At 39.2% G+C, this 14,044-nt stretch overlaps 1 protein-coding gene across 1 annotated transcript in view; it reads left to right on the top strand.

Moving 5' to 3' along the window:
- IPO8 (importin 8) overlaps positions 1-12,585 on the top strand; it is a 77,841-nt gene extending 65,256 nt beyond the window's left edge. The window contains exons 21-25 of the mRNA XM_063447750.1: positions 1,929-2,149; positions 2,790-2,992; positions 3,576-3,767; positions 5,398-5,514; positions 11,978-12,585. Of these exons, the coding sequence (XP_063303820.1) occupies positions 1,929-2,149; positions 2,790-2,992; positions 3,576-3,767; positions 5,398-5,514; positions 11,978-12,045 (801 nt within the window). The 3' untranslated portion in view covers positions 12,046-12,585. The remainder of the gene's footprint in view (positions 1-1,928; positions 2,150-2,789; positions 2,993-3,575; positions 3,768-5,397; positions 5,515-11,977) is intronic.
- Positions 12,586-14,044: the final 1,459 nt, after the last annotated feature.

Here is a 14,044-nt window from a genome sequence, read left to right as displayed (position 1 = left end):
GTGAGTCCTGGGATTAACACACTCCCATCTTTAGCAGTCTTTGACTTCTTAAGTTGGATATGTTTGAATGCTAATGCAGAAGAGTATGGCTTTAAGTGTCAAGAATATCTTGGTTTTTGCTGCACTCTCAAACATTTTCACAAAAACACGCATACCGCATACAAATACTTCAAAACCACTATAATTAACTTGGTGCCTTTTTCATTATTGAAGCCGCATGAACAAATCTTTGTGTTACTCATGTGGTAACTTGTAGAATTCCTTTCATTGTTGGCATATGCACATCATTCGTGTTAAAAAGACATGGCATTTTTTTTACCTCTATGACTGCAGCTATGTTGTAAGCTAAAATAGTATTTAAGAATAAAATGTATTCTATGCATCCATTAGTAATTTCTATTGACTATGAACCTAGGTTCAGTTATCTTATTCTAATACAGAAAGAGCCACTGAGCACCTCGCTAGCTGTTACACTCTAATCCAGGGGTCCTCAAACAGGGGGACAGTTTACGGTTCCTCAGACACTGTTGGGGGCCGGACTATAAAAAAAAAAAAATCTGAACGAATTCCTATGCACACTGCACACACACGCATACGGACATAAACACACACACACACATATATATATATATATATATATATATATATATATATATATATATATATATATATATATATATATATATATATATATATATAGAATGCCAAATAATAGCTGCTCACCGGTCTTGTTAAAATCCAAAAGTTTTATTCAATCATAATTAAAATCTGTGACCAACGTTTCAGGGGACTGAAACGTTGGTCACAGATTTTAATTATGATTGAATAAAACTTTTGGATTTTAACAAGACCGGTGAGCAGCTATTATTTGGCATTCTATGTATCTTTGGAGTCCAGGCTTTGGCACCCGGCACATAAGGAATACTGAAGTGTGAGTGCATGGGATTTCTTGCATGGGATATATATATATATTTATATATTTATATTAGACATACATACATGCTGAAATACATACACAAACTGACATACGTACACATACATACATACAGACATACATACATACTGACATACATACATATACATACTGAAATACATGCACAGACGTACATACAGACTGAAATAGATACATACATGCAGATAGATACATACTGACAAACATACAGAAATACATATACATACAGACAGACATGCATACATACACATACTGACATACATACATACATACACATACATACATACAGACAGACTGAAATACATACACACACATGCAGATACATAAACACAGACAGACATAGACACTGACATACATACACACATACAGATACATACACGCACGCACATACATACATACATACACACAAACACAGTCATGCTGACATACATACACACATACCTAATTTTGCTTACCTTTCTTTGCAGGAGGGTGGCTGTGGCTGATGGGACTCGACGTGGCTCCCACGGCGGCCTGGCTCTCTTCCCACCCGCGCGGAGGGAGCTGGGAGGAAGTGATCACCGGTCACTTTAAATGGGGCCCGGTCGCGCTATTGCACGGCCGCAGCGCTGACCGAGCCCCTGAAGATATGTGGCCCGGAGTGCTTGGGCCGGGCTCAGGACCCTGGCGGGCCAGATTCAGCACGCGGGCCGTAGTTTGAGGACCCCTGCTTTAACCCCTTAAGGACACATGACATGTGTGACATGTCATGATTCCCTTTTATTTCAGAAGTTTGGTCCTTAAGGGGTTAATCATTCTCCAGAAGCAAAAATGTGAATTAGGAACTTTGGAGTTAAAGCAAAAGGCCTACTTAAAAATCTGATACATTGTATGATGTTTAGTAGTTTTCTTAAAAATTTAGAAATTGAGGATATATATATTTTTTTTGTTTACTACTGCACTGGTACCATAATAAAATTTGTTTTGTTTTGTTCAGTGTATACCACTCTTTGTCGAAACAGTACTGGAGAGATTAACAAGAGATGTTAAGACTGTTGACCTGCGCACAATGTGTCTGCAGGTGGTGATTGCATCTCTGTATTATAACCCGGACTTACTCATGCACACCCTGGAACAAATCCACCTCCCCCACAGCACAGAATCGATCACTGCACAGTTTATCAATCAATGGGTGAATGATACGGACTGCTTCTTGGGGCAAGTAAAGCATAATACAATTTATTAATTATTTTGCCATCTGTAAAATGAATTTGTACATAAGCCTTACCTGATGATATATGGAATGCAGCAATATTAATTCCCTACCTTCTGATGTTACATGTTCATTGAGTGCACCAGTAGGAGACTTGTGCCCAAGCAGGTGTGTGTATGCTTTTCCAGAGCATTAACTTCTTGTTCTGTCTTGAATCCAGAATTCATTTTATTCACATAAGCCTGTATAACATGTGTAGTTCACCCCTTTCCCTGATTTTGGCACCCAGTCTAGATATATAAACCATGGGAAATGGAAAAATTCACTTGCTTTCACAATACTGTGGAGTGCTGGACCTTCATCGGGTTGCAGACCCATGGTGACTGTGCAGCCACATATTCGTGAATGCAAATGAATGTTTGCTTGCTTCCCCTTGTTTTGCTTCTCATATCTGTTTGAACGTTTGCTAGCATTTTTACTGGTTCCACCTTTATCTAACCTTCATCATCATAATTTCAATTAAATTGAAGTAACATTAATAGATTGTTTTTATGATGTAACCCCTACACAATCTCTTGGTCCATCTTTTGAGAGATAGACTTCTTGAGGATAAGTTCCATCTAATCTTGTTCTTTATGTTTATAGGCTGCATGACCGGAAGATATGTATAATAGGACTTAGCATCCTGATGCAACTTCCAAACAGACCCCCGTCAGTCCCTGCTGTGGCCCCACTAATTATACCTTCAATTCTCCTCCTTTTCCTTGGCTTGAAGAAGGTGTATGCTGTCCGAGAAAGACCTTACAAGTTTTGTTCACGCAGCTTAAAGGCGAAAACAGAGGAAAGCGGTAATGAATTATTTTGGCTTCCCATTTTAATTGCCTCCATATAAGCCGTAAAGCACAAAGGCAACTTCAAGCAATCTCTCAGAATTGGTCCTTGACCTCATGCTAAGGTTAGGGTACTTTCATCTTGCCAAGCTACTGTTCCCATAACTTCCCAGCGAATCTCTTGTCTTATGATCTACTAAGAAGCTATTTTGCATTGTAAAGAAACCAGTGATTTATTATGGTACAGTGCTTGTAAGCATTTATAATAAACTGCATGGACTAGAGTTATGACTTATTTTACAGATTAAAATTAACTGATTCAATATTCCTTTATTCATAAAACAATAACTTGATCATATAAAAAAAAAACTCTGAACATACAGACAGAATTAGGAGATGCATTTTAAGCAAAGAATTAAAAAGTGACATACATTTCAATGTTGTTAAGAGATTTTACTGCTTTTTTTTTTATTTTTTATTTGGATGCAACATACAAGTAGAAGACCTTATGTCAAACACTTTCATCTCTGCCTTACTGTGTATGATTATAAACGATTATCTGAAACTCCAACTTTCACATGATATTGCTTTTCTTTTTAAGAGGAGATTCCAACTGACGAGGAAGAAAATAGCAATGTAGGTCAAGCTATGCAGGAAAGTATAGATGAAGATGAGGAAGAGGATGATTGGGATGAAGACATTCTGGAGGAGACTGCATTAGAAGGATTCTTTACACCTTTAGATTGTGAAAGTTCCGTGGATGAATATCAGTTCTTCACAGAAGCTTTGCTCAGTAAGTAGTTTTTGTAAGAGTTCAGCACAGGGCAAGTTCGACTATGTGGGTAAGAGGCAGACTATTGACAGATAACCATCCATAGAGAATGTGAATTTCAATTTTCCATGAAGCTAAACCAGTGATTACGGCAGAGTGCTTGGGGGGGGGATTGAGACACATGGGGGAGCTTGGGGGGGATTGAGACACATGGGGGAGCTTGGGGGGGGATTGAGACACATGGGGGGGATTGAGACACATGGGGGGGATTGAGACACATGGGGGAGCTTGGGGGGGGATTGAGACACATGGGGGAGCTTGGGGGGGATTGAGACACATGGGGGAGCTTGGGGGGGATTGAGACACATGGGGGAGCTGGGGGGGATTGAGACACATGGGGGAGCTTGGGGGGGATTGAGACACATGGGGGAGCTGGGAGGGGGGGGGGAGATTGAGACACATGGGGGAGCTGGGAGGGGGGGGGGAGATTGAGACACATGGGGGAGCTGGGAGGGGGGGGGGAGATTGAGACACATGGGGGAGCTGGGAGGGGGGGGGGAGATTGAGACACATGGGGGAGCTGGGAGGGGGGGGGGAGATTGAGACACATGGGGGAGCTGGGAGGGGGGGGGGAGATTGAGACACATGGGGGAGCTGGGAGGGGGGGGGAGATTGAGACACATGGGGGAGCTGGGAGGGGGGGGGGGGAGATTGAGACACATGGGGAGCTGGGAGGGGGGGGGGAGATTGAGACACATGGGGGAGCTGGGAGGGGGGGGGGAGATTGAGACACATGGGGGAGCTGGGAGGGGGGGGGGAGATTGAGACACATGGGGGAGCTGGGAGGGGGGGGGGGAGATTGAGACACATGGGGGAGCTGGGAGGGGGGGGGGGAGATTGAGACACATGGGGGAGCTGGGAGGGGGGGGGGGGAGATTGAGACACATGGGGGAGCTGGGAGGGGGGGGGGGAGATTGAGACACATGGGGGAGCTGGGAGGGGGGGGGGGAGATTGAGACACATGGGGGAGCTGGGAGGGGGGGGGAGATTGAGACACATGGGGGAGCTGGGAGGGGGGGGGAGATTGAGACACATGGGGGAGCTGGGAGGGGGGGGGGGAGATTGAGACACATGTAGCGGGTGAAATATTGAGAAGCTTGAGGGTAGAATGAGACACATGGAGGGGCCTGGGGGGTGCAACAAATGGGGGTAGAGGCCCCAAGGCAATTTTTGCATTAGGTCATGGTGATTACTGGTTGACTATAACAGATTTGCTTTTCCTCCTGGTTTCTAGCAATGGTTCAATGCGGAAGCCTCTGATTGGACGCGGCAGTCCGCCTATCACCAGCTTTACATTAACAATGCTGTGTGACAAAGTTACATACCTTTTTCACACAGTTTTATGAACAGGGAAATTGAAAGCAAGCCTCGGATGATAACTGGAAGCCAGCAGGATTAGCAAACTGGCGCCATCTTCACAATTTAGGGTTAAAACTTGTATAAATGGTTTAACCCTTTAATAGTAAGTTGTCACCCAGGACCTCCTGGCAACACACCTTTTTTGAGATGAAGCAATTTTTGGTTCCTTTAAGTCATTCACTACAGAAAATAGCCGACATGTGCATTTACTGAACACTTTGTTTTGTCTAAGGTGTGCAAAGCAGAGAGATTGCCTGGTATCATACCCTGACAGCTTCACTCAGCAATGACCAGAAAAAACAGCTGCAGGAGATCTACAATCTGTCAGAGCAGAGGAAATGTGCTGCAGGTCAGTTACTTCTGTGATATTAAAATGATGAACTTTGAGCATCATCAGACTTGTTGTCAAATATTAAACTACATATGCTCTCTACATTAAAGGGACACTCCAGGTGCCTAAAGCACTTTAGCTTGCTGAAAAGCCTTGTGTGTGAAGAGTGTGTCCTATTGTTTTTATTTTGCAGAGAGTGCAGATTTCAATAGAAACTGACACTTTCTAAATTATCTGTGTCACACCCATTTGGCTTTCATTCCGATAAGTCTTGTTACTTCCTCAGTGGAGCTAAAGTCAAGAGGCAGCAATTGCTTAGAGCAAAAAGTCTTGCAAGTATTTTTTTATTGAGCTGCATTGGGAAGTCTGTGATTGGACAATCAGAGAAAGTCTGGGTGAGTTTAGAACGGGAGGGTTTGCAAAGGCAGCAGACAAGAGAACTGCAGGTTTTGCAAGCTGTTTATAGATATACCCATATAAAAAAAAAATACACAATTAAATGCATTCAAGTTTTCATTCGGGTTATATCTACTTAACAGCGATTTCCTTTGCAACGCTAAATTCTAAACAGAGTTGTTTAGGTATACCAGCTTACGGTGCAGCATTTTTGCAGTCATGGCCCCCTCCTTCTAAGACAAAAAGACTTCCTTACTCAGCCACTGCCGCACTGAATAATCTGAGCTATAGTGACCTGCATTAAAAGAAGAAGGTATATGGTAAGGATACCATTACCTGATTTTCCTTATACTCTCTGTCTGCCTGTTGCTAGGTTGTAAATAAAAGAAGCTCACTCACAGTGCTGTTACTAAACCGTATACACGCAATGAAAATTAAATCTTTCTGGCACTTGGGGGCGTGACTAAAGAGCAAGGTTTCTTGGTCAACATTCTGCAAAACATTTGTGCATGCAAAAAGATAGACTGTTAATGAGATCAGAACCTATCAAATGCATTTAAGTTTCATTGGTACCCAGAATGTCAGGGAATAAAGATACCTCTAACATAGGATAGTACAGTCCAGTAAATGAACAGGAAAAGTTATTAATCCTTGAGTGTTAGGACTGGTGAATCGAGGAAACTGTTGCACAGGTCATTCTATGGCATCAGTCGTTATTTCTCTTGAGAACAATTTTGGTAGTGTAGTTTTACTGTTTGCTACTGACACAGAGTTACTGGGAAAAGTATAAATCAACATGGGGCAGAATTAGCAAAATGCTAATGACATGCAGCCAGGCTGTGTTTTAACCCAGTCTGCACATGTAACACCACCCATGCTAGCTTATGATAAATTGATAAAATAACTAAAAATATATAGCATGTGCGGCTCCACAAATAATTAGAGGAAACAAAAGAACGTTCCTATAAAAAAGATCTACCTTTAATAAAAAATATATGCTAAAACAATTACCCTAGAGGAAATTAATAACTCTTAGGTGGGACATATAACACAATAAATAAACGATGTATCCAATTCTAACATTGGTTCATAACCGTGTTGATTTAATCCAGAAGCAGCATGTTGCAGTGCAAAGGGAAAGTAGAATAAATGGCGAAAATAATACTAATAATGTGAACACAAATGGGGTTGAGCAACTAAATGTTGCAAATCTTGGTGAAAAACCCTTTTATAACATAACATTGCATGTAAATTGTCTAAAAACTGTAGGTAATACAAGATACTGGATAAATACCCCTCTCTAAGAGAAAACTAATCAAATAAATATACAAAAACAACAATAATATTTTTATTGAAAAGTATAAAAAAAAAAAATAATATTCGTGCAAAAAAAATCCAATAGTTCAAAACCGCTTATATAACAGATGTAAAAGTACCTGACCTCAGGGGGGAGGGGGGGCAAAATAACCAAGGTATCGATCCAGATGATTAAAAAATAGAAACAGCCGCTCTAAGATCATAGCATCATCTCAGTGAAGGCAGTCACAAAGGCAGTAAACCGTAGATATACTTGATGAATATCAGCACGCCAAACAATCAATATAGATAACAGAAATGGGAAAGGCACTGCTTCCACGCGTTTTATCCTGTTCACTGGACTTTCTCAAAGCCATGTGCAGATGGAGATAATTGCCTTATAAACCCTCAAAATCAGACAACCTAAAAAACCTGGTATGGACTAAATAGATTAGCAGCCTAATAACTTAAAGGGATTAACCCTTACCATAACGAGAATTAAAGCAAAAAAAATCTTTTACATAGAAAATACAAAAAATATATATTCTATTACATACAAAAAAAGTGTGTGTTAGTATATATAAATAATATAGTATATGATTCATTACATAATTTAAAATAAATACTTAATGTCTATAGAATACATAAACTACATAATAGTAAATAAAAAGCAAAATACGAGCAATATCTCTAAAGTAAAATTAGAAAAAATTATGTTGAATAAAGATAAAATTAACCATAAAAAACAAAACCTCAAAAATACACCAAACGAATAAATGCAGTATTTAGTGTAATATAACCATAAGAGTATTATGCACCTATTGATGTTAATAACATGAATGCCCAGATCAAGCCTAAAATGCAGATTTGCCTGACTGTTCTCTATGAACAAATGCATAGTGCAACATGCATGCAAGTTAGATCAAAAAATCTACATGATCCTATCCATATAATATAATACTCAATACACATATTATAGGGGTATATATTCCAGTGCAAGTCTCCAAAACTACCAGGAATAAACCTAGATATCCCAACAGTGCAAAATAGAGGAACCAAAAAAATAAATTATGAAAACCATAAAAACAAAACAAATCAAACAAAACCATAAATAGATGGAAAAAAAACAAAAGTTCACCTAAAACTGATCTAGTTCTTCATTAAGACCATTGGAGGGCCATAGAGTTGAGCTTAAAGTTCCACTTAGATTCTACCCTCTATAGATCCCTTCTTCTGCTAAATCTCTTTTAGCTGGGGTTAGTTCTATTCCCATCAAAGAGATGAATGATGGATCACTATTATGGAAAATCTCGAAGTGGCGAGCAACAGGAAATCGCCTATCTTTCTGTAAAATAGCAAATCTGTGCTCTCTAAATCTATACTTTAGTGGTCTGATGGTTTGTCCCACATACTGCAATCCGCAAGTTCATGTCAGCAGATATACGACAAATAAAGAATTGCAGTTAATAAAGTGGGTTATATTAAAGACTTCACCACCATTATAGGGTCTGAAAACAGAAGCATTATGACATAAAAAACAACATGTAAGACACCTACCATGGCCACATTGAAAGTTTCCAATAGTAGGGTTCCTCTTAGATGCACACACAGAATCAGACTTAAATTGTGAGCGGGCTAGTATGTTTTTAAGATTGGGGGCTCTCTTAAAGGTAACCCTCGGAGTATCTGTAATACTGAATTTGAGCCAGGGATCGTGCTGGAGGATTGGCCAGTGTTTACAAAACTTGTCAATTATATCATCATACTTATGATTAAAATTGGTTGAAAAAATAGGAAATTTACCTGACCCCGTCAGGAAATTTACCTGACCCCGTGCTAATATTGTGTTTAGCCCTTTTTCCATAGGGAGCTCTATATTCACCTAATAAATTAAGAATTGCTTCATGATAGCCAGTATGACATGGATTATGTCCGCTACTCGCATGGAGGTACCCATGAAAAATTTGCAGAGGATGGAGCAAAACTCGCCATCATCATGCAGAATGTGAACACCTCCAACGTCATATAAAGGACCCAGGGTCCATAAACTCCCGGAAGCGCCTCTAGTGGCTGTCTTAGTACTACAATGAAAACATTGGAGTTTCTCAAAACCTGTTATGATTTAAATTGTAGGACTAAGTGGGACAGGGAGATGGCTCTCAGACCACTTCAATAAGCTGAAGTGGTCTGGGTGCCTATAGAGTCCATTTAAGGTGGGAGTGGCTCTTTAGATGATTAAGAAGACTCTTACTGCCTCTTTAAAACTCAAAATGAAAATCAAAACATAAGACCCCACTTCTTTTGCTGAATTTTATCAGTTGCATTTAAATTTAAAGCGGCACTGTCACACAGTGTGGGGAAGTATTCTGCAAAACATGCATTTATTTATTTATTTGTATCTGCAAAAACCTATGAAGATATGTAAATAAAAAAAAAAAGAAAATCGGCATTCTAATGAGGTCAAAACTTAGCAAATTTATTGAAGTTGTAAAGGAGTCCGGAGGGTCCCTTTAACACAAGAAACCATTTTAATTCGTAAAGTGGTCTGTTTTCATTGCATCAGATGCCTTGAATTATATGATCAGTGAACCAGGAAGAAATAGTGGTTATAGTCTTAGAATGCCCATTTCAAATCTGAGACCCAATACTTGGCTGTGACATATTTTTGCTTTGTGTGCAGAGATAGCCATGGTTTTTAACAAGCTTCTCTTTATGGTTGTCAGAAACCAGATGAACTGCACTTGATCACTTCTTGAACCATTACCTCTACAGTTAGCAGTAATGGTTATTATGCTTGCAGTGATCATTTAGGAAGGTAGGATCACCAAGGAAATGGGAATTCAACAGCTTTGTCTTCATTTCTAAACTGATGGATACATTTAAGGATATAATTACTTAGTGCAACTAGGTGTTTAGGTTAATAAGAGTCCCACCAAAGGATTTGAATTCAGTCAGTATAAAAAGCAGGTAGATCTCATGTTTCCACTAAAATTGTAAAAAAAAAAAAATATATATATATATTTTTTTAAAAGGGTGCTTGTTTGTAATGATCTCCCCGTTGGAGGCTGTGGATGCTTAGCTTGAGTCGAATTAAATCTAGAAAGGGCCTAAGGACAAGGATGAAGTAATTTTAAGAATTCACCGTAGAAAGACAACAAGATAAGTGTGGGAATATTAGCAATGTTATCAGACTGCTCGGTGGATGAATTGGACTTGTACAGAATGGTTTAAGTGTTGGCTAAAAAACGGCAGACTTTTTTTATTTTTTTTTATTTTATTTTTTTATATTCTATATTTTCGGTAAAGGCAAGTAGATGAGGTAGTTATCAGAGTGTTCAGTGGGTACAGAATCAAAGAACAATAACATTAAACAACATGTTTCGCATGACATTACAAAAAAATATTATAAATGGCCCTTTTGTACTTTGTAACATATGACTGATCGTGCGCAGGCGATGAGGGTCTGTCGCTGAACATCGCTGGTGTATTATGCCTACTGCCTCATTTTGTATTTTCAGTAGTGTAGGAGGCAGAAGAGGAAAACATATGTGTTAGGGATAGGGAAAGAAATAGAGGTAAGAAACAACCGGTAGCTGTCCTGTTAAGGGGGTAGGTCGTGCCCTCTTATTCCCTATGCTCTCAGGCAGTCGGATCTGAAGGACCCATCATTCTATTTGGCTGGAAATCCCTATAATATGAGGTGGTGTGTTCTCATCAAGGTTTATATTGTAAAGGACGTGAAAGAAAGAAAAGAGCGGAAAATTGATGCATTCTCTAGACCGAAAGTGTGTTGCCCTCCATTTCCTGGCCTTCCCCCATTTCGTAGTATGTTACTTGTTGTAGTGTCTAAGGTGGGGTCTCAGCTAGTGTCGAATTGCTCCCATAGATCTCAAACCTTATTGAACGTTGTGGTAGTATCCCGCACTTAGCTTGTCCATCAGGTAGTTGTCTCTGATTTTATTGGTGACTATTGTGAGTGTAGGGGCCTCCAAACATGACCACTTCTGTGCTAAGGCCCTTCTGGCCGCTAAATATATCTTAGTCAAGAGTTTTTGTTCATGCTTTCAGTCAGCCTTGAGAGTAGGCATTCCCAGGGGTCTGATTCTAATCTTCGTTGCATAATGAGGGAACCCAGCTGTATTACCTTTTGCCAGAAGGTTGCTGTCACCGGACAGGACCACCACATGTGGATGTAGGTTCCTTTGTTGCCACACTGACACCAGCAGGCATCTGTGGGAACCAATTTCATTCAGTACTGTTTCACCGGGGTGGTATACCACCTGAAAAGCGTCTTGTTGGACTGTTCTTGGAGAGTCACGCACCTGTGTGCATGCCTCCCATATGTCCTGCCATTCCACTCCCTCCAGGGTCTCCCCAAGATCGGCTTCCCACTGCTCTGTGTAGCGCAGAGGTCCCCAGTCTTTGGACTCGGCACTGAGGAGGTCATAGAGCAGGGTAATTAATTTGGTCTGTGATGTTTCTGGGAAATGTAAGTGTTCAAAGGTGGTCAGCTGTTTAGCGGCTCCCCATCTATGTCTTTTTGTTTCGCAAAGTCCCATATTTGTATGTAACGGAAGTAGTCTCGGGACCGCAGTGGTGTGATACTATTTAAGTGTTTGTAGGAGACTACTTTTTTTTTTATTTAGGTGTAGGTGTTATATATATATATACATTACATATCTTTACATATCTTTGAAGTGCAGACTTTTTGTTTTTTTGGATTATTTTTTTTCCCCCATAAAAATTAAGTTTGCTGAACTCTATTTTGATTTTTATCTTTTACATACAGCTGCACGAAAAATGGAGAAGCAGAAACAACATGCCGAAGAAACCTTTTGTGGATCACAAAATAAATGAATGTTCTGAGATCTGGTGTTTCCATGCATTGCCACTTTTTACGGATAGAGTTCTTGCACACAAAGGAATGATTACAAGTGATCTTTATAGACTTCTGCAACTCGTCCAACCCATGGCAATAGACTTCTAAAGAGAAACAGGAGTTTCACATTTTCGACATAGATGTGATTCTTGGATTTTAGATGTGTTATCTGGGTAACTGTGCCTATGACTCTGAACTGGCTGCTGGAAGATATGAACTATATAAATTATGTCTTTGGACTTCACTGGATTATATATATATATATATATACATATTTTTTTTTCTTATTTAGGCACTTTTACTTGGTGTTCTGTTCCTTGTTTTTTGTACCAACTTGGATAGTGAAGGTCTATAGATGGACTTCTCACCTGGTTGGCAGTAAGAGGAACTAAATTGTTTTGTACAGAACTCAATTCAATTTTCAATTAATTATCTAGTCTTTGTCAGCATTTTCATTTTTTTACCTAAATCGTTTATTTAATTGCTGCACATAGACAAGTAAATTGTTAAGCATTCTGTTTTTGGCCTAAATATATTGTTCATTTAACGGGTGATCAATGTGTATGTGTGTCTGTGTGTATGAGTGTGTTAAATTTATATATTCACACACACAAATACAAAAACTCATAATGTATGTGTTTAAATATATAATATTTACGCACACATATTTTTGCGTGCGTATCTGTATTCTCTCTAAATATTTATGTGTGGGTGGGAAAAAGAACGTGTATTCAGGAGCCTACAAGTGCTTTTGTATTTTTAAATCTACTTGACCACTTGTAAAGGTTCTACATGTGGTGCCATAATGTAAATTTGATATTTTAGATTAAGTAAACTTTTTTCTATTTTACCATTAAGATCCTGTGAGTGCTCAAAGTCCTACGTTCTAAATGCAAGCTGTTGAAAATACCCCAGCATATGCAGTATTTATGTAGAGTGAATGTGACAGATGTATGCATTTCTAAGGATATACATACACACATATGCAATACTGTATTTGGGTCGACAGTGGTTTAAATAGTATAGCGTGTGAATACTGTAGAATGTGAGATCAGTCATTAAAACATTATGACAGAGTGTGTGGAATAAATATTGTATTACCTTACATCATGTCAGGTGGTTAACAACATGGGCACACAAAACAAAACAAAACTAATAAATATAGTCTGAGCTTCAGTCTGCATTAGCTGCACACCAAATGGTGAACCATAACATAAGGCTATGCTGTAAGGTTAAAAGAAGACTCCAAGCACCATACTCCCTACAAATTTCTGTAATAGTTCTGGTGCCAGGATTGCCCTGGCATTTTATTTCAAATTATACAATTTATGTGTCCCCTGGGCACCCACACTTTATACAGTCTTTTCGTGCAGTAGAAGATAGATGAATCTATTCAGCTAAGTACAGCCCACTCAGGATCTCTGTCATTGGTTGAAAGCAGATTCTTCAAAGCATGATATGTGGCAGTGGATGCCAACAGGACCCAGGTAAGGTGTCATATCATTATATAACAACTACACTAAGACAGTGCTATGGCACTTTTTGCACCATCACCAATATCGTGAGCTGTAGTGGTTATGGTGCTTGGAGTGTTTGTTAAAAATCTATCTTTTTTCCATGTTTGTAAAAAGCAGACAATACGTACAAGTAGTTTGCCTTATACATTCTGTCTTAATTTTATACCAAGATCTGGGTTGTGACGTGATGAGGTATATGTATTATCTGTCTTTCTTTTGTTTGTTTTTTCTAACCTTACAGAAAAAAAAAAATCTGTCTTTTAGCCATTATTTGCAGCTTTAGCTTACGGTGTACATTTTTTTTTTTTTACTTATGGTGGTTAGGGGCAGCGGGAATTCAAAACCAGACATTGGTGAGTATCCTCAGAGAAAAATGATTGTAAGTGTGTGTGTATATGTATATATGTGTGTGTGTGTGTGTGTATATATATATATATATATATATATATATATATACACA

The sequence above is a fragment of the Pelobates fuscus genome, chromosome 3 (assembly GCF_036172605.1).
Source record: "Pelobates fuscus isolate aPelFus1 chromosome 3, aPelFus1.pri, whole genome shotgun sequence".
Taxonomy (NCBI): domain Eukaryota; kingdom Metazoa; phylum Chordata; class Amphibia; order Anura; family Pelobatidae; genus Pelobates; species Pelobates fuscus.
The sequence above is the reverse complement of the archived record's forward strand: the minus strand, read 5'-3'. Positions and strand labels throughout refer to the sequence as shown.